The 21,437-nt window shown below is 36.8% G+C and overlaps 1 protein-coding gene and 1 long non-coding RNA gene across 2 annotated transcripts; one reads left to right on the top strand and one right to left on the bottom strand.

Annotated features, from left to right (window-relative positions):
- Nucleotides 1–2,743: 2,743 nt before the first annotated feature.
- On the bottom strand, nt 2,744–7,157 carry LOC110855280 (zinc finger protein 436). The gene is made up of 8 exons (XM_022103700.2): nt 6,986–7,157; nt 6,350–6,714; nt 5,762–6,053; nt 5,462–5,588; nt 4,718–5,352; nt 4,053–4,361; nt 3,900–3,978; nt 2,744–3,450 (listed from the first exon to the last, which is right to left on the bottom strand). The coding sequence occupies exons 2-8, from the start codon at nt 6,705–6,707 to the stop codon at nt 3,049–3,051; spliced, it is 2,202 nt and encodes a 733-aa protein (XP_021959392.1). The 5' UTR covers nt 6,708–6,714; nt 6,986–7,157; the 3' UTR covers nt 2,744–3,048.
- Nucleotides 7,158–14,300: 7,143 nt separating this feature from the next.
- Nucleotides 14,301–15,672, top strand: LOC118437101. Its single transcript, XR_004835874.1, has 3 exons — nt 14,301–14,716; nt 14,790–15,471; nt 15,533–15,672. It is a non-coding gene; the product is annotated as an uncharacterized LOC118437101 (long non-coding RNA).
- Nucleotides 15,673–21,437: the final 5,765 nt, after the last annotated feature.

The following is a 21,437-nucleotide window of genomic DNA, read 5'->3' as shown; positions in this document are numbered from 1 at the left end:
ATGAACAAATCGGGATGACTGAACTTTGAATGAAAAAAATGCTTTTAAATAGGTATGATTGTAAAATACGAATTCTCAAAACTCAACGACATCATCCCCATGCCCCTCAAAAACCCCACTTTTACTCTCAACTTCACACAAAAACACAAAAATCGCAATCCCCCCACTAATCAAATAAATATAAAAGAGAATCTGAATATGCGAATAAACCGATAACGACTGCACCCCAGATCCAAACCGATTCCCAAGATCCCTCCAATACTCCCCCCGCCCCCAACTTTCCACCTTCCACCAAAACTTTTCGAACCCGGTTTCCTGCAATATCTTAAAAACCCGGAGGACATCCCGCCCCGCAAAATATTTAACCCCCACGTAAACCTTATTAATCACGAAATCCGTTTCGTACAGGATGACGCACTTCATCCCGCCAACCACGAAATGGTCCCCGCTTCCTAAAACGCTCGAAAGAACTTCGCTTTCCTGCGTTTTGTCGATGTTCCTGACTTCGAAGAGGTATTCGAAAAGACGCGATTTTATGGAGTAATCGTTCCAAATTGAGATTTGCGTGTCCCAGTTTATTTCCGACCCGCGCATGCGCAAATTTAGGATAGCTACGTCCAAAGTGTTGATGATGCTGTCCGTATTGAAGTGTAATTTGTATCCTTTGTGGGTTAATAGACTGTATAAATCCCGGGTTTCTTCGATATTCCCGGGCGTTATGAAGGCGGAAGTTACCCGGCCGAGGTACTCGGGTTGGAGGAAGTTGTAGGAAAGCAGGGATATCACGAGGAGCGGGAGGGCGCCTAAATTCGAAGCGATATGTGCGTCGGGATCTCCTTTTAAGACGAATAATCCGGAACGCATTAGTTCATAGGTGTAGTACTGGATTGGAGCGGGAATTTTTTTTCTCCCGCCAGAATTTTTAAACTGGATTAGCACACAAACTCCCGCCATGACCAGGATAACCGAAAACCAGACCCAAGATTCGAAAGGTTCGAGAAAAATGGCCCAATCGGGCCGCATAAAGCGGGAGTAGGGAACGCAATAATAGAGCAGTTCCGTAACGGGGGCGTTCAGCCCAAAATTCCCGCCTTGTTTGAGGACCTCTTCAAAGATTGGGGGCAAATGGAGACTCATGACTAAGGGCTCCATGATCGTGAAGGGGTTGGGGTTTTCGTCATCAATGAAGGGATCTAATTCCAGGGTGAGGTTTAAACTACCCGCTAAAATCGAAATGGCGCACAAATAGCCGCGGCATTCGTTCGGAATTCGGCCAAAGTAGTAGCCCGAGAATTCTTCTTTGTAACAGTGCGGGCCTCCGTAGCCCATGGTGGATAAGCCGAGAATGGCGGGAAAGGGAATTTTGAAATGTGGCGCGGTTTTTAAATTGATGTTTTTGAAATTGAGATTATTTTTATCTTGACAGGGAATGCAGATTAATTTAGTTTCACTGGTTTCTAAATTGATATAAATTCCTTGGGTATGTGCGATTGATAAGGCGAGGAAACTTGTATCGGAAATTTCTGCGTTGAAAGTTTCCAGAAATTCGGAATCTTCGGAAACCAGTAAAAATAGAGTGTTCTCTTTAAAGAGGAGATTAGACGAGGAAATCGTTTGAGAAGTTTGATTGTACGAGATACCCAAGAAAAAATATATGTTGCACGGATCTCGATAAACGTTGGTTATCCTTGTTTTAAAATTCTTATTCTCATGGAAATTAACGAATTTTTCCGGAGTGGAGATAAATTTAGACTGGTTTTCCAAGTAGTTATCGTAATTTGATAAAGTTTGTAAATTTATGATGTTAAATACTACACAAAAATTGGGAATGTTTAACACGTGAATTTGCTGCGATAGATAAGTCGACATTTTTAAGAAATACTTCAATCGGGTGTGACGCATTTGAAGCTATTAAGAAATTGCAGAATACTACATAATCTATATTCGAAAATAACTCTTCAACTGCGTGTTACTTGATGTGATGTATGCAAATATCAGTAGGATACATAAATATGTACTTTCATACATGAAAATATTCAGGAAATTTTACTACAACAATGAAATATGTAAATATGAATGTTCATACATACATTGTCCAAAGTTTTCTTCTTTTTTTATTAAGAAATTTGACAATGGTTGAAATTATGCAATTGTTCATTGACCATTACATGTACGAATTGCATATGCAAATGTGTGTTCAATGCTCAAAGTTCAAAGTACATCAGGGAAGAAGGTCTCGGTGAATATATGTAATTTTAAAGAGATAAAAATGAGATGTATGCATTGAAAGAAAATGTTATATGTATTATGTATTCGGGTATTGAAAATGACATAAGATCGTGGAAAACCTTGAAAGAAATTTACAAAAGTGTGATATTAATGCAGCACTACCAACTTACACGAAACTATTGGTGTAAAGGGCAAATTACCACCATGAAATTGCGTTGCATTGCATTTTCAATGACGATGAAAAAGTCTGGAACCCGTTGAATTAAAAAAAGTCTTGGACAAGGCTCCCAAAGTTAAGTCGTACAATTTCGTTCGTTATAATTTAATTTTGGAGTTAGAAAACAGAACTTTATAGCCCTGGCGAACCTCAGGTACATATGTATCTTTGCGATTACTATTATTTAACCGTGTCAGATAGGAAATAACATATTGAAATAACATATCTATGTATGTATGTATGAGTTTACCTTCAGCCTCCCACTTACATAAGTATTATTTATGCAAATGTATTATGTTTATGTATATGATACATAGTGTAACAGTATAATTTTATTATTACAGCAGACAAGTTTAAAAAATGGATGAAATATACATAAATCACGAATAGCAAAACTTACATGCAGTGTGGTTTACATGTCACGCTGCAAAGGAAAATTTTTCGATGGGAGAAATTCGTAAGTTTCCATTACTTACAGAAATTTTGTCTCTAAAATTCAACATTTTAAAAATTTCGTCATCAGTTTTGATAATAAATTATAAAAATCCCAATCCCTAAGTTTCCATTGTAGCGTGACATTTATATCCAATTTGGTAATAATTCTACTCAATTTGTTCCCCTGTCCCGTCTCCCTGAGAGTGAGGAACTTTTCGTCTGCGCTTCCTCGGCAACACGATGCCATGACATCCTTTCAAATGCTCGGTTAAGGACGGATTTTTCGCAAAGCCTTTCCCACACCCAGGTTGCCCGCAGACGAAGGGCCGCTCCCCCGTGTGGACTTGTCGGATGTGCACGTCCAACTTGTACTTGTGCGGGTAGGTCTTCTCACAGTGCGGGCAGGGTAACCGGATCGCGGGCGTGTGGGCCCGCCTGATGTGGATGGCGACACTTCTGGCTTGTTTGAATTCTACGCCGCATTGAGGGCAGGGGAAGGAACGTTGCCGACTGTGAATTAGCACGTGTTGCTTAAGATCCCATTTCTTGCTAAATGCGAAGTTACAAATCTGTAAATTTTCAAGATGGGATTAGTTAGAAATTGTGATATTAGATGACCTTAAGCCTAGTACTCAGGACGGATTTTTTTACGAGAAACGGCAGGTTTTGTATTTGAATTAAATTTCTGCTTCGCTGGAATTACTTTATGAGTTTCAATACAAGGTGTGCGCCAAATGTGAAGGTTTCTTCAAATTAAGTAATTGTAAAATGGCATTTTATTCGCGTTTTTGTTAACTTTTTCGTGCTAGAAATCCGAGTATATACTAGGCTTGAAGTGTGGGTACCTCGAATAAAACGCGAATAAGATAACATTTTGCAATTATGATTTGAAGAAATACTCCGATTTGATGTAATTTACTTCAAAGCGAAGCAAACGGATTTTTTAACCCGAAAATTCCGTCCGGAGTACTAGGCTTAAGGTCATTATTAATCCGATCTTAAATTATTTAGGTCTTACGTCACACTTGTACGGTTTTTCTCCCGTGTGGCCAAACTTATGTTGACGTAGTCCACCAGAAGTGAGAAACTTTGCGCCACTAAATAAATAAATTCATACATAATTTTAAATTTCATTTAATAAATAGTTTTTGAGCAATTACTAAGTAATTACCACTCATCGCAAACCCAGGGGTCATCGCCATGCTCCCGGATTCGGTGCGACTTGAGGCTGCCCGCTTCCACAAATTCCTCTCCGCAAATTTCACAGACGGGTTTCTTGGACTCATCATGCTTTTTGTATGTGTGCTTTCTCAGATCCATGGCGAGACGGAAGGCGAGGCCGCAAATGTGACACACGTGGTCGCGAGTGCACGTGTGGACGCGAGCCACGTGCCGACGCAGGCTGTACTTGTCGATGAAGGATTCCTCACATTGATCGCACTTCTCCGGTTTTTCGCCAGTGTGGCGGAGGCGGATGTGTCTGCAGGGAAATAATTAATTAGGATTTTCTGAAGGACTACAATCAGTGGCCGCGGAGAAGGTTGGGGACAAAGGGATAATGTCTTCACGGTTAATTTGATGTCCTTATCGTCAGTTCATGCTGTATAAATCTCTCGCTCCCCTACAATGTTAATGTCCCCAATCTCCCAACGGCTTCCGCGGCCACTGATTATATACAAGACACTGGTGGCATTTATTTTGGTGCCACAAATCTCTGGTATTTTTACCCTATGTTCAAAATTTGTAGTATTTTTACCCCAAAGAAATTCGGTAAGTAATTTTAATTAAAAAATTTCGTAATTTAAAAAAAAACTCAAATTTGACAGAAATCTTTACCTCTTCAGCATATACCGACTGGAACAAAATAGCCCACACGTCTCGCATTCTAAACGTCTCGGATTGTGCGTCTCCTTATGACGTTGGAGTCTCTCCTCGTCCTCAAATCGGGAATCGCACACGTCACAAACGGCCGGTTTGATCTTCTCGACCTCGTGCAGTTTCACGTGGCGGTTGTAATTTTCGAGAAGCGCGAAACTCTTGGCGCATTTTCCGCAGGGAAATTTCTTTTCGCCGTCTTCATGCCGGACGACCATGTGGATGGCGAGGTCGTACGTTTTCTTGAACTTTTTGGCGCAGAGGGGACAATTATACGGCGAGACGCCAGGGTGGGCGTGCCTCAGGTGCGTCCGCATGGCGAGTTTGCTGTCAAAGGTGGACGAACATGTTGAAACATAGCAGGGAATCGTGTGGTCACGTGTGATTGCGATGTGGATACTGAGCGAGGATTCGGTGGCGAACGATTTTGCGCAAAAAGTACATTTGTATGGCGTCAAATTATTTTTCGGAGAGGGAGGTGGAGAATCATCGTTTTCGGGAGAGGGAACCCAATCTTGGTCGGAATTTGTGTCCTCGTCAGATTTTGTATCTTCCTCAGATTTTATATCTTCATCAGATAAGACAGGACTTGGTTTCTGAATTAGTATTAAATCTTATCAATTAAACGTTTAAACAAAGTTGGATTATTTTGGATTATTCCGTAATATCTGTGGTTTTAACATTGTTTTAATAAGGAATTTTTACCTTTTTGGTTTGACGAGAGCTTCGACGTGTCTCTTCATGCTGGGCGGACCCAGATTTTTGTACCTTCCTTGATTTGGATTCGAATTGCTTTTTCCATGGGGGAGAAGCACTTCGTTTTCGTTTAGTACTGAAAATAGATAATTTACCAATAATTAGCTAGATTTTCAATGAAAACTGTTTATGTATTCGTGGAAATGTCGTTTTTTTGTTGACGTAGCAGTCCATTTTTCTTGCTTTCTTGTTTCATGTTTTTATGAAATATTCCCACACAACTAATTTTTGTTTTAACTATTCAAATACCGTGGTGCCATAGATTTTGGAGGACTTCTTCTTTCCCCCGTCTGAAGATGAGGAGTTATACAGAATCCGAACTCATCATCGTCATCGTCGTCACCTTCAATTTTTAAGGGATCCGTCGTCTCTTCGTTAATATCTTGTTCGACAGGGGAAGCGGCGGGGTAGAAATCAAATATGGGATGATCTTCACCCGTGGGCAGATTTTCTTCGTCCTGTTCAACTTCAACTTTGACCAGTTCGTCGTCCTGCCAAAAGTTGTCTTCTTGCTGATCGTCGTCGTCATTCTTTTCTGAATCTAAGCAAAAATAAACCCATTAATTACTCATGTCAATCTCGCAAATTGAGCAGAGCAACATAACTTTTGCACAAATTTTGCTGGAAAACCGTAGGATTTTTTTTGCAAAATTTACCCAGCCTTTTTGCATTTTCTTATTTCGCAAGCTCATCCTCACCATCACCAGAGAGAGAAATTAAACAAATGCATGGAAATAAAATCAAAATACGTGTTTTTAGTAGATTTGCGAAGTCATATTTTGCGAATCCTCTCAAGACATAAATTATCTACAAAATAAGTCAGTAATTCGACCCAACCTGTAAATTTGAGCAGCGTCTTTCTCAATTTGCTAATTTTATCTGCTCCATTTTCTCCCGAGGATCCAGAATCTGCCAGCATTTCTCGAATTTTGTAAAGTTTCAGCTCAATTTGTTCCTCCAAGAGGGCCATTTGATGCCGAATTTGCTCCATCTCGCTTATCACGGGGGCACAAAGGGGACAAAATTCACAGCGCTCATCCTCCTCAAATTGTGGAGGAACTTTCTTCCGAGTTAAGGACGACAGCAATTCGCATAAGGTGGAGATTCGCAGTTTTCTAGGTGGCTTATCATCATCGAGGAACAGTGACTGGGTGGTGGGGTCGATGACTTGAAAACAGAGAAAGCACGTCGTCATGATGACCCTGAGGGGAGGTGTAATTTTACAAATTATAAGTTAATTATTTCCCTTAAATTACGGGTACTCATTATTTCTTCGTATCGTAAGATAAGTTACGACCGTTTTGTAAACGTGGTAAGATTTCGTCACTTAAAATGGCGTAACTAAGGTTCAGATTTGTCCTGTTTTTCCTTTGTTAACTATTAAAATGTGAAAATTACGAGTCGTAATTTTACGATAAGAAGAAATAATATTTTACTTTGTTGTGTTTCTGCCAGAAAAAAGTTTTGACTCACCTTAATACGTACTTCAATAAATAATAGACTTGGGAATTATGCGTACTCTCATAATTTAATTGGGGTAGAAATTATAGGAATTAAATTATGACGAAAATTAAAATTTGCAATATTTTTGCAAAAAGTGTATTTATTTACTTTGAGCAGATGGAATTTACTTGGTGCCATTCGTCTCAAAAGTGGGTCGAGTGAGACTCGTCGTCAGCTCGGCGAAACAAAGTTGTTGCTTCATGAAAATGGTAATGCATTCAATGTTTTTAAACTAAACAAAAAATTGTCAGATAAATCAAGCGTTAAGCACACTCTGTGGGAAATTAGTTTGCAGCTGATCTTCGTGTTTATTATTTATGTATGCTAATACAGAAATTCATTTCCTGCATGGGAAAGAAATTCTAATGTATACAGGCATATGTAATTCTAATACGTGTTACATATATTTCATTCTAAATACGTGATTTCGTCGATATTTAAATTGCACTTGATCGATATATCGGTCACGACTAAAGTATAACGTTACTATTCATTTTGGTTGGTAAAAAATTTATTCACACGTTATTCGTTGTCAAGTAAAATTTAAGGACTGGTTTACATCAAGTAACTCCAGAAAATGAGATTATGTAAAGAAATTAATTTAACTTAAAAATGTGGGCTTACAAGTTTAAACTATTTTAAGTTCAGTGTAATGAAAACCCATAGAATATGAATCCAATGGAATATGATACATGTATGTATTTTTTAGGATGGTAACAGGGTATGCTACCCCAGGTTTTTAGGGTTGGGTTTTGGGGTAGCAAATTTGAGCAATACCCACGGGTAGTCGGGGTAGATGGGGTAGTCGGGGTAGTCGGGGTTTTCAAATTTTGCTAAATATGATAACAGGGCATTACTAGCAATTCAACAAATTAATTACTTAATAAAATATAATTAATAAGCAGTTTTTTTGCGAAATTACTGAAAAACTGATTTTAAAAATTAATTTCTGAACTTAATAGTTTGCCCCCAAAACCCCGACTACCCCGACTACCCGCAAAACCCAGGTAAAACCCCGGGGTATGGGTTTTGAATAGCAAAACCCCGGGGTTTTCCTTACCCTGGATGGTAACACTCACGAGCTCGTAATAATTTAATGTTTATGGAATTTGCAGTTATACAAAAGGCGTTAGGACATGGTTTTGACGAATTCATACCTTAATTGCGGGATGGATTTTAGTCGTAGAGATTTCTAACTTTTTTTATCTGAAAGCCCATGTCTCAAACTATAGGTAAGCATATCTGGCTTCCGATTTTGTGTACTCTGCGAAATGAGGCAAGGTCAAATTTGGAGAGGTGTCCTTTTTTAGTTTTCCAAACCAGTGTTCTTATAAAATGGCGTTGAACAAAATATTTTTTTCTGAGGTCCTGATGCAAAAATAGTTTTTGCGACTATTTTTAAGGGACTTAGCATGCTTTTCACTATATAAAACCACTTTTGCCTCATGCTTATCTTTTAAGTCCGTTTTACAGTCTAATTTCATACTTGTCCTAATGAAATGCGCTCTTTAACGCAACTCTCCCACTTTTAAGGCCCCCACATTTTACGACTTTGATGCTAAAAATCCCTAACGTGGTTTTTATCCAAGGTACATATAGTATATTGCACTGTAAGTACTTTTGACAAAATTTTGATAAGTGGTTACACCCCACGGACTGAGTTTTCATCAGACCTTATAAACTTTTTGGAAAAGTTCCCGTCGTTTTCGATGTCGAACTTCAGAAATAATTTAACTAACCAAAACCCAATAATTTTATTATTTTGTCACTTGTACCTTGTAGATAAAATAGTTCTGCAGCAGGGGACACCAAAAGATTATTAAAATTTATCTTCGAAAAAATTTGACCATTAATTTTCCAAATAAGTTCACGAGTTTTTTAGGATTCTGCGACAGCTGATTAGCTCGGGTCCTTCTATAAAACTGTTTACACAAAATCTTGACTGTTTGTTTTAATATTACTTAGGACACTTCCAGCTTTACCCTCAAGCTGCATTTGACCCGGTGGGTCAACTTTCAAGGTCAGCAGGTTAATTTTTCCGCGCACGGTCTGATTTATCATTTCTTGGGCAAACTATCCGCGATGATGGAAGGCCCACGTTGTGTGATTCATTGTGGATTCTTTTATTATTACATGCAATGATTATCTAGGGTTATTATATTAACAATCATTCACCTCTGACCTCTTTGGTTATCATGCTATATAAGCAATTAAGTTTGGAAAGTGTTTTTTTGGCTTCTACCAACGCCGGGGGCACTGTAGGGTGCATTTGTGAAGCTATCACCCTAAAATTTTAAAGATATCTTTTTGAGAGTATTATCTTGCAACCTACCAAAAATCAGTCCAAAATTCAACTCCCCGCCAAAGTTATTCACCCGAGAATTCGTCAAAACCATCACCTAACGCCTTTTGTAATACAGAAGTTTCTAGTCCTGGCTAAACTCAATTCGGTGTGGTCTTTATTATAACTTATTTGACCATTTCCTGTACGTAGGGGTATGTTTATTTGAATATGCACATATTTCCCAGATATATGTTTTACCCATGTATTTCAAACATGCCAATATACATATTTCGGCAAAATGGTGGCCAAAATTAATCGTGTGATATTATTTTGTATTTTATTCAACCATTATTAACCATCCGCAGCAAATGAAGCAGAGAAAACTGCAGAAGAAATCGCAACCTGGTCGTCATTTGTTAAAAGATTAAGTCATTGCACAATCCAAGTATTTTACCAGCGCATAAACTATGGAAGTTGGAATGTAATTTCTGGCCAACTTCAAAACTTAAATGTCGCACTCAGCTTTAATTTCGTCACGGAAAACTTAGATGAATCCGACAACAGATACATAAGAGGAAATGTTACTAGCTCGGATGATATTGGAATAATTCGGGAGTTCCCATTCACAGAAAATAATTTTACCCGGATTTTCTCAAATTGTCATATAGCCCTGCTTTTCTCTCCGCCGGTTAATTTAGTGTTCCAAATGTGGGGGATTGCAGCATTCAACGAAGATCCAGATTATGTCATCATCCTTGACCGTTACCCAGGAATTATACATTTGCAATTTCACTACTATTTCTTCTTCCATTCATATTTTCGGCGGACATCTATCGTATTGTACAGCAACATGACGTCGAATTGCTTATCAATCGTCTGCCATTCTTGTATTCCACCTCAGCAGATATGGGATCAAAATGATACCAGCATTTTACGGAAAAAATTATTTCCAATTAAGGACTTGACCCTATCCGATTTTTCAGCTTATGAAAAATATGAACCTACATCCCATAAAATTCTTCCCTGGTCAAAATCGCAAGTTTTTTACGACTCCTTGCAGTTTGAAGCACTGCTGGTTGTACACACCTCACACAACTTGCCCCGTTTCCGAACTCATGTTCAGACTAAACTTTACAACTAAAAATGTACTTCAAAACAGTATAGGATTAGTAGCAACACCTGCTATATCCCGCTGGGGACGTGTAGAAGAATTTTGGATGCCGGAACTGCTCTATAGACTAACTTGGATCAAGCACTTTATGGAATTTAAGAAAGTGACGTATACGATTTACGCCCTACCAACTGAGTTAAATGCAAAATCTATGCTAAAGATTTTTGATGTTTTGTCCTTTTCCATTTTAATATTCTTAGGAGGTTGCTCGAGTCTAGTAATTTATAAAAATAGAACATTTGTATTTGTCCCTTTCATGTGGACCATCAGTATTTTCCTTCAACAGGGAACGAACATTGTCGTTAAACCAGTGGAAGCTAAGGTAACCAGACTTCGCGTATTTATGGCATACGGTATCTTCTTAATTTGGCTGTTTAATGCCTTCTACGTGGGAAGTATATTTAGTGGAGAATTCTTCTCGCTCTTCACAACTAACAGAGTGCCTCAGCTACCAAACAATTTAAAGGAGTTACTAGAAAGCAAACACTTTCCAATCATTTCATTTTCAGACATTAGTGTTGAATATTATGATAGAAAGAAGAATACAAAAGTAAGTTATGTCAAAGAAGTAATGGTACCACAAATGTTTCATGGTGGAGAGTACGCACCGGGCTATCGTAAAATGCTCAATGATCTCAAAGAAAAAGTAGAATGGCTTGATGGTTTGAATCAGTTTAGGTTTGCCCGAGGGGCATCATTAAATAAGGAGTTTTATTTTAATCAAACGAAAAATAGGCCTTCAATATTTGCTGTGATTGATCCTCCATCTAAACATCAAGTTTTGGAAAAGTCGTTTGGCGTGTTTAAAAAATATTTCATAATCTACAATAACGAGGAGTATTTAGATGCAATGCTGATGCCTTGGGTTACCTCCAGAAACCCTTTTGGGGAAAAATTTGAAAACAATATTGGTTACCTTGCGGAGGCTGGGATGTTGGACTATTGGGAAAAAACATTTCAAATACAGGGTGTTAATAAAGTCCGATCCCATTTTTCCTGTAAAAAAGTGAAGGCTAGTATAAAAAAAAACTACCCGTGATACTTACAAAAAATGTTCGACATATTTACCTTAGTATTTGGTCTTGTTACCATTTACTTTAACCATGCCCTCAACTCTTTGTTTAAGGCTCTGTGCTAATTTTTCCAATGTGCCTCTGGAAATCGAATTCCATACATCTTGAACTTTTTTTTACTAGCTCTTCCCTCGTCCGGGGTTGTGGCTCTTTGTATACATTTTCCTTAAGTATGGACCACTGGTTCTTCAGGGGATTCAAATCTGGGCCGTTAGCGGCCCACACCCCCTTGCTCCAGACCGTTGAAACTTGCGTCTTGATGAGACTCAAACTCGCTTTTGCTGTATGGGCTATAGCACCATCCTGCATGAAAACTATTTTTCTTTCATTCGGAAATATTTCCTTGTTCCCCATGCTATCGAAATAGATAGGTAATATTTTTTCCATATAATGCTTTGCATTGACTGATTGGCCTTTTGGTATGATATGTAGAGGGGTCACGCAACGTGCACAAAATCCACCCGCTACCATAACTTTAAGCCCGAATTTTGGGATCGCTCTTGATGGTACATCCGATTTGTTTTCTGTCCTGTAACGAACATTTTGTTGGTTCAATTTTGGATATAGTTCAATAATAGATTCGTCAGTCCAAAGGATGTGACTGCGCAATTCTGCACCAAGTCTTTTTTCACTCAAATGGGCACTTTTCTGAAGGAGTTCTTCAAATTTCAGACGGTCATCGATATATTTTTGTGACATGAGAGGTTTTTTTGGTTAGTTTGTAAGCTGTGTGACCCCACTTCGTAGTTTTCACAAATTTTTGCACGGTCACACAGTTAATTTGCTTCTTCTTCTCTTTATAGCGTTTTGAGTCATTTAACTCCCTTGCTCAATTACGTAATGAACTACCGGTTTTCTTGCAAAGTCTGTTTTTAATCATTCTTTTTGTGGTAGGTGACACCTTTCTGGGTCGCCCTGGTCGCTTTTTGTCGTGGACAAAATTTTTATTCTTCCATTTCCAAACAGTTCTGCGGCTGCAGCCCAATTTTTGCACAATTTCTGTAGGTTTAAGCCCCTGCTGATGCAATGTTTGTATCTCAACTCTAAGATGCTCATGACTTACACGTTTAGTTGTTCCTCCCATGGTAAAAATTTGAAATAAATAACTTCACTGGTTCAAAAGTTCCAGCTGAATTTGTAACAACCACGCTCCAAAAAATGCATGGGATCGGACTTTATTAACACCCTTTATATCTCTTTCTTGAAATTGTAACATTGTTTCATAATTACAACGTAAAACTTGGAATTCCGGAAAAAAGTTACACAAATTATTTCCAAAAAGGCATCCTCACCAGGAAAGAAAGCAATTCGGCAGAGGTTGCTAAGGAAGGAGAGCCCATTGGAGTTGACAAAATTAAAATGCTCTTTCTCCTTTATGCAATATGCGTCACCATTTCCTCAATTGCTTATGTATTAGAAAAATATAAGTTTGTAAAAAAATGTTTAACATTTGGGAAATAATATATGAATATGTGACAATTTCGCCTCGAATTTAAATAAGTAGATGGATGAGACGATGGATTATTAGAAATTAAAATTAATAGAACTGCAATTATCCTACTCTAGATTCTCGCAACACGAAAACTTAACTATAAATATTAGCAACATACATAATTACTTCAATTTTGTTCATCTACATAATGTAAATATTAAATATATACTTATAAATATTAATTTCTTGACGTAGAAATTTTCAAAAAAATATTTTTTTATAATTTGTCGCATATGTATATTCCGTTAATAATTAACGCACCTTTTATCCTGCTGTTTAACGTGGTAATAACTCCTATAAATATTATGTTGCATATTTGTATCGAGCTGCAGGTAAAAAGTCAACGGTACAAATTGAAATATATGTACTAAGGAATCAATGCAAATTGTGTACGATTCTCTTGTATACCTACACATTTCAATTACGGTCACGATTTTAATCTTATATAAATATGACCCTGGAGAAATATTCCTGTCGGCGTCAAAAAATCCAACAGCTTATTTTTGTTCTGCGGTCTTGTAGCATCCAGTAAAAACTATGGGAAAGTCGAAAAATAATTATCCATCAGGGTTTACTTTGTCCTCTCATTTTGAAGTGTAATAAAAATTCTGACCTTTGACCTTTTAAAAACCAGGTTAAAGACCGGCGACGCGGAATTATTCGCGCATGAGTTGGAGAAACTGCGTGTATGTATGTATTCAAAAGGTCGGTAGACGGGATTCTATCGAGATTTAAAAACGTAAACGTATGACTAAATTTTTTACATACATACTGAATGAATATACATATGTAAATGTATATCATCGATAGGCGAATATGTGGACAAATTTAAACTGAAATATATTCCTGCCTGCAATGTGCTTCCAAAAGTTATCTAAATATGTATGTCAACAATAGTATCCGTTCTTCGGAATAATGTGTCTAAAAATTTGCATCGGTTCATGCTTTATCAGACTAATAAGGAACAGACGGACGGAGATATCAACCTTATAAAGGGGGTTTCACCTCTTAAGGGTCACCCACATAGATAATTTCCACCAGCCTTCTCTCTTCTATTTGTTTATATGTATGAGGCTAAAATCTTGTAACTTTTACCGCACAACGAACAAATGAAAATATGGGACGTATGTACATACATACATAGTATGTATTTCATATGTACGTATGTGTATGTATTTCGCAACATATAAACATACTAGCAAGTATTGATTTTTTTTCTCCGTCTCTTCTCCCCAGATTGTTCGGTCACGCTCTACATGTATACATACATACATACATACTTTCTCCACTGTACAAAAATAAAAATATGATCTCATCACCTTCCCTGGTCTAACTAAATACATAAATTTCCTAAAACACCCATCCACGGTTTGCATATATGCATGTATATGTGTATGTATATATACATAAATACATAAACTTTACTTCAAATTAGCAATACACTCATAGCTAAAATGGTATTGCATCAATACTGATTAGAGTGCCCACTTCATCTGCACGGTAATAAGAGGCATTGCAATATGTATTTAGTTTGCTGAAAATTTACCTCCGAGAAATAAACTATTACACATTTCGGGAAGAAGATATTACCAAATAAGTACCAGGACGTATGCGACTTCACCACTTTTTCAACAGTGTATTTAGAAGCTGCAAATATTTCTAAAAAATTAATTAACATGTGGTAAGTAAATTTTACAATTTAGCAACCTCAACCGATACAAGGGTAAAAAATCAGATATTGGGCTTAATTTCAGATTGACCGGAAATTCGTCCTCATCAATGATGCTACCCACGGCCCAATCTCGCATAAGTGTAATTGCTGGTTCTACTTCGGGTGCCCAGAATCGAAATAGCTGGTGGGATGGGGAAGACTATCAGGATGAGTTGGTCATCTTCATTTACATTTTGGTGACCCTTCTCCTCTCTCTCCTGGTCTTACTTGGGGTCAAATTCTTGTGTAATCGGGTGAGGCATGGACGGGAACGGAAGCACTTGGACGACCTCCGATAAATACGGACTTCATTGAGGGAATCATTTTGACTCAAATTACGTAGCATGGATGGTATATACATGTTTGCCATTAGGAAATCCTCCTTTATGTCATCACATAAATTTGCATGTAAATTTGCATGTTAAGATGCAAATATGTTGTAAGGATTGTCTGGTAAGGATTTAATTGGCGACGCTTTACCATCACGAGTGACAAAATAAACTTATCTGAAATTATTTTATATGGAATTATCTTATTAAGCAAACTCATTTCAGAAATTGTTTGTACATACATATGTATTTACATATGCGGTTTATTTCTGAAAATTTTCAGGCAAACGGCTCTTTAGTACATTGTAGTAGTAGATTAATTAAGTTACATGGTTAACTTAACCCCCTGTAAATTATCAGCCCCTCACTCAATGCATGATGGTTGCATTCATGGAGGTAATTTATGGTTAAATTAAGTTATGAAACAAATCTTTAACCTGTCTTTTATCAATTTTAGATATGCAAGCTTAAGGATTAAACGCGTTCGGGGTATTTTAAGATGCGTGATTTTAACGGGATGGATCTAACAGAATTATTTTTATCAATTCGCCTTAAATTTCATTATTTTCAAAATAAGAATAAATCATAAAGTGTAACAAGCAAATCATCCAAATTTCAACTTTTGTTATTCTTTAATCAGATTCATAAAATTCATGTGCTCATTAAAATAAAATTACAATTTCTATATTATGACCACCTTTAACTTTTCATATCATTATGCCACTCATACAGATTTACATATTAGCTTAGGACTATGTCCTAAATTAGGGTCCTTTCATACTCAGGTTTCTTTAGTTAAGGTAGTGCATTTATCCAGCACAAATTTTATGGTGGTCAAAGATTGGATAGGCGTCCTCTTCGGGATAAACGGATGTGTGTCAATTTTCTGTGTGCATTTAAACAACAAAAAATAATATGAAACTTGATTCTTTTAATTAAAATTAGTCTATAATAAATATATACATACAATTAGGTTCAATATGAATAATTTTATCAGGCTTTCAGTTCACTATAAATGTTCTCAGAAAGTGATTGCAATGCACAACAGTTTGCATATTTAAACGGATAACTCCAAATGATTTAGGCGCGGAGGATATGTGTGCAACTATTGAATGTTACCTCGAGACTGACTTGTCTAGTGGAGGAACGAAGCTGTCTCTTGGTCGTGCACGATATGCCAGTCGCTGAGGCGATGGGACAAAGGAAAGGGGGGAGGGGTGAGGAGGTAACGACTTTTTCGCCCAGACGGACAGAGTCTTAAGCAACTGAAGCTATATTATTATGTTTATCTAATAGACCTCTTACTTTCATTAAATTATTGTTTAGTTCCTATGTGCTATAGAGAAGCGTCCACGGTAAAATCTTACAATGAGGAGGTGTCAGGTGGTTATCGCCAATGTGGACGGGACTAATTTTAAATTGTTCAGGCCCAGAAATAAGCCCACTCGTATTTTTTCGTTTTCCTGAATGGGCATATTTACGCCCGTGGCGGAATTTTCAAAAAAAATTCAGCCAAAATCCGATTTTTAAAAACGCTCCAACTTTTAAAATTTTAGTCCGATTTCAAAAATTGAATACAATTTGGGCTCAGGATTACTTCCCTGATAATATAAAAATTCATTTTCAAAAAATTTTTAAATTTAATTTTTTCATGCCATTTCAGAATTTTTAAAAATGGAAAAAACGACATTTTTTGAAAATTTAAATTTTTGTTAATGAATTTTAATTTTTATATTTTCAAGAAAGCAATTCTGAGCACAAATTGTATTCAATTTTTGAAATTGGGGAACAATTCGAAGAGTTACAGCGTTTTTAAAAATCAGGATTTTGGCTGAAATTTTTTTTGAAAATTCCGCCACGGGCGTAAATATGCCCATTCAGGAAAACGAGAAAATACGGATGGGCTTATTTCTGGGCTTGAACAATTTAAAATTAGTCCCGTCCACATTGGCGATAACCACCTGACACCTCTCCATTGTTAGCAAGAAACTTATTAACAATTCCGAACACTTTTGCCGATTGCCTTACACGATTAGTGTTAGACATCACGACATTTGAAGATTGAAAAGTTGTGTAAAATACTGTTTGGGAGATATATTTAGATTTGCTATAGTTAAATAAGCAAACTCCTCTTGTGTGAGGGGAGCACTTTCATAAATTAAGCTTACATATTTATGTATTTATCTATTTGGGTTTTGCACGAAACGTTATGTAGCATAAAATAGGAGCAAAAAAATTCAGGAGACCCCCTCCATATTCCCCTCTTATATAGCAGACATCCATGTATGTTGAATTTTTGTGTGGGAATTTTAATGTTATGCCGGGATTAAATTAATACAGGATTAATTGAATAATTAAATTTGTTGGGATTAAGGATTAATTCACAATGTATTTAGATTTGGGATTAAGGATTAGTTAATCCTGATTAATCCTTTATTAAACTTCAAAAATTTATTAGTCTTAATTAATTTGTAATTTGCGGAAAATGATTTTTTATGTATTTACACTTATGGGTTACTCCACGAGTTGTGGTAATGGACCTGATGTCGAAAATCGATTTTTTTGAAATCCTTCAGGTATGTGATAGAGGACCTTAAAATATGCAGAAAAATCATTTTCCCCGAATTTTTGAGGTTTCAATGGGGCTGATAGGAGGGGGTGTGGCTTCCGTTGAGATACCAGCTTTACGCAGCAGCTATTGCACGCAGGGGCTCCAAATTTCACATGAAGTTACCATGGGCCAATACAATTGCGGGTCTTTTTCTCTTTTTTTGCAATTAGGTCACAGTGACCGTTTTTAGGTCAAAATTCACAGCATATCAAATTTGTCTGAAAACTCAAAGTCTCACGTAACCCCATAAATGGGGTATCGTTGGAAAGGTCCTGGCAAGAGGATTAAGAATATATATACTTTGTGGGGTGTATGACCACTCCTTGGTGTTCCAGAGTCAGAGCAATATTTTTGAGTTTGTACCATCTATTTCTATGTTAGATCCCCAATCTGCTGCTATGTTAAAATCCGGCGAGATTGAAAATTTACATTCTTCTGCCTCTAGAAGGTCAGGGGGTGGCCAAACATCCGACAAAGTATATATATTATGAATCCTCTTGCCTAGACCTATCTAACGATCCCCCAGGTATGGGGTTATGTGAGACTTGGTTCGTCAAAATTTGAAATAATTCGCATTTTGACCTAAAAACGGTCACTGTGACCTTATTTCCAAAAAAGAGAAAAAGACCCGCAATTGTGTTGGCCCATGGTAACTTCATGTGAAATTTGGAGCCCCTGCGTGCAATAGCTGCTGCGTAAAGCTGGTATCTCAACGGAAGCCACACCCCCTCCTATCAGCCCCATTGAAACCTTAAAATGATTTTTCTGTATATTTCAAGGTCCTCTAACACATACTTGAAGGATTTCACAAAAATCGATTATCGACATCAGGTCCATTACCATAACTCATGGAGTACCCCTTATGTATTTACATTCGTGTGTATTTTATGTAAATATGTATGTATGTATGTGGGTAAGTGTGCAAACATGTTATGTATAAAACAAGAAGTCCTCTACATAACATTCATATTTGTCAATTTATTCGACATCTAGAAATTTACCGGTCACGTCAAGATGAACGGAAAATCTTTCAACTCAACTAAATTACTGTTAGCCACGGTTACTGATTAAATCTGTAATTTAAATTTTATAGAAGCAAGAATTTAAAGTTCAAGAATTTTGTATATTTTAATTTCATGATTACTGAAAGATGTTATATGAATATTTAGAGTTCCAGTTTATCGCTTTTTGCCAATTTTAGCATGCTTCATTTTATGAAAGTGCATTGACACTGTCAACATTTTAAAAATAGTGGTTTTAGCAAATTTTTGAATTTTCATGACAGTGCAATAAGTAATTTAAATCAACAATTTTAAGTCATCTGGAGTTATGAATGCATCGTCAATCACATCCTCATTAGGGTGAGTTGAGTATAAAGGTTTCACGCATTTCTACAATTTACTAGGATTTTATTTTCTTAATTTGCCAATATTTAATGTTTGTTATCGTTACAAATTCATAATTCACAGCACATATCCATACATATGTATTAATTTCAAGGCATTTCTACTTCCCAAAACTGTCGCAGACACAATCGACGGGCCCGGATCCACAGTTGTTCGTATTTCCAGTCAATGCTCCAGCCCCAAGACAGACGTTGTGGACGCCACATGACCAGGTGCATCTCCAGGTGATACGACCCGTTTCTTGGCTCATTTCAGCCTGTCGTGGTGCCGCCTCAAGCACGGTAACCATTCCAACAATGAAAACGAGTAGGGTCAGGCCAGCCTTCATTTTTGTTCGCACGTTAGTTTCTGGAAATTTGGATAAGCTCAACGAAATAAATATCTAAATAAGTACTCATAAACAGGGTGGTTTAAATGTATCGCTACAATGGAAAATTTTGAAGACGTACATATATGCCCATAAATCTCAATAATTAGTTATGAGGATTTGGGAATGAGATTTTTATTAGTTATTAACATACACTAATGACAAAATTTTTAAAATGTTGAATTTCAAATTAAAATTCTATAACAAAGTTTCGGTAACAATGGGAAATTTACGAATCTTTCCTTAAAAAAAATGTTCCATTTTTGCGAGACCTTTAAACCACTATGTACGTACATGTACGTGTAGGATTTTTGTAGGAATTTTTTTACCTGCTTCTTTAAAAAAATTGTAATTCCCTGATTTTTTATTCAACCTGACTTATGCCGAACGACATGAAATACTGACACGAGTTTGGTAAGGTGGTCCTGATTTTATTCCCTTGAGTTAACTTATGTATGGACCATGTACAATTCACATGCATCACTTAATGGAGATGTTGCGTCAATTTGTATTATAATTACAAATTATGTCAGACAACCGTCGTTCAAACTGCCAGTTTTAGTTAACATAATTTAAGCAGTCACGTCTCAAAATTGTGCAGGTTTTATATTTCGTACGAATTAATAATTGATCAATCTATTACCAATCAATCAGTCAAAACTTTCTAACAATTTTCCAACAATTTTTCCATAGGCAATTCCCGGTATAAATATTTATAAGGGGATCAAATTAATAAGGGGAGATTAGGCGAAATATAAGACGAGATGAGGCAAAATGAGACAAGATAAGGCGAGATGAGACGAAACATAAGACGAGATTAGAGGTCAATATGAGACATGATCGGACGAGTTGAGACTATGTATGCACATACAAATTTCAGACTAAATATGAGACGAAACATGAGACGAGATATTGAAAAGATATGAGACGTGATTCGACGAGATGAGATGAGACGAGATATGACGTCATATGAAACGAAAATTTCGTCCATGTGACAACTGAGACGAGACTCATCATATTGTCTCATTTTGTATGTATCATCCCGATCTAGCCGAGATACGATTAATTACTTGGACGGATTTAAACTAAATATGTACTTGTTGCATAATCTATGTACATATTTATTACTCTTGGTGGGTAGAACCCTCTTATGCCCACTCTTAGGTAACTGATATTGAATGATTACGAATCATTACTGAACGGAGTACATATATGACTACCGGCATCGGTAATATCGGTCGTTGCTGCGTAGTAATAAGGTGGTAATGAAATCTATACGACTCAGAATCAAATTATTTATAACCAATCCGGTAAGGAATTATTATCAAATCAATACCAGCACAGGGTACATATGTGACTCTACCGGATGCTTTACAGTGTATGAGAGACATTGTTATGTCGACATAGTCATCATGCCCACAAGTGATGCATAATAAATTACTTATATTCTGTTGTATATAAAACAATGGTTCCATTGTACTCAATTCCAATTGAGTACCCCCAATATTGACAAACAGAGGAAATTATCACTAATCGTGTAGACATCGGTCTCTGAATTACATGTATCGGAACCTACTATTATGTATACATAAATATGTATAAATACTTAAGATGCATCATACCCATTACGAAAATGCAAAGTAATTATGTAATTAAACATGATAATTTATCAGTTTGACAGTAATCTTGCCGTATGAACGTTCCCATCAGACTTTATGCATTACATAAATTCCAAGGCCGAGGTGATCAACTAATTTGCTAATTATATTTAAATACGTATTAATTAACAACGTAAATCCATACGTACTAAATAGGTTAAATTTAGAACTACTTAAATACTTGATCATCCGCCACTAAGGATTAATTAGCCAATACATAAATACCAAAGTAATTAAGTCATGGATAATGATTTGCAGACTAATAGAAACATTGACAAATAAAGTAAACGATTTGCGGATTTTTCCAGCCCACCGACCCC

Source organism: Folsomia candida, unplaced genomic scaffold, assembly GCF_002217175.1.
Source record: "Folsomia candida strain VU population unplaced genomic scaffold, ASM221717v1 Fcan01_Sc012, whole genome shotgun sequence".
Classification (NCBI taxonomy): domain Eukaryota; kingdom Metazoa; phylum Arthropoda; class Collembola; order Entomobryomorpha; family Isotomidae; genus Folsomia; species Folsomia candida.
The sequence above is the reverse complement of the archived record's forward strand: the minus strand, read 5'-3'. Positions and strand labels throughout refer to the sequence as shown.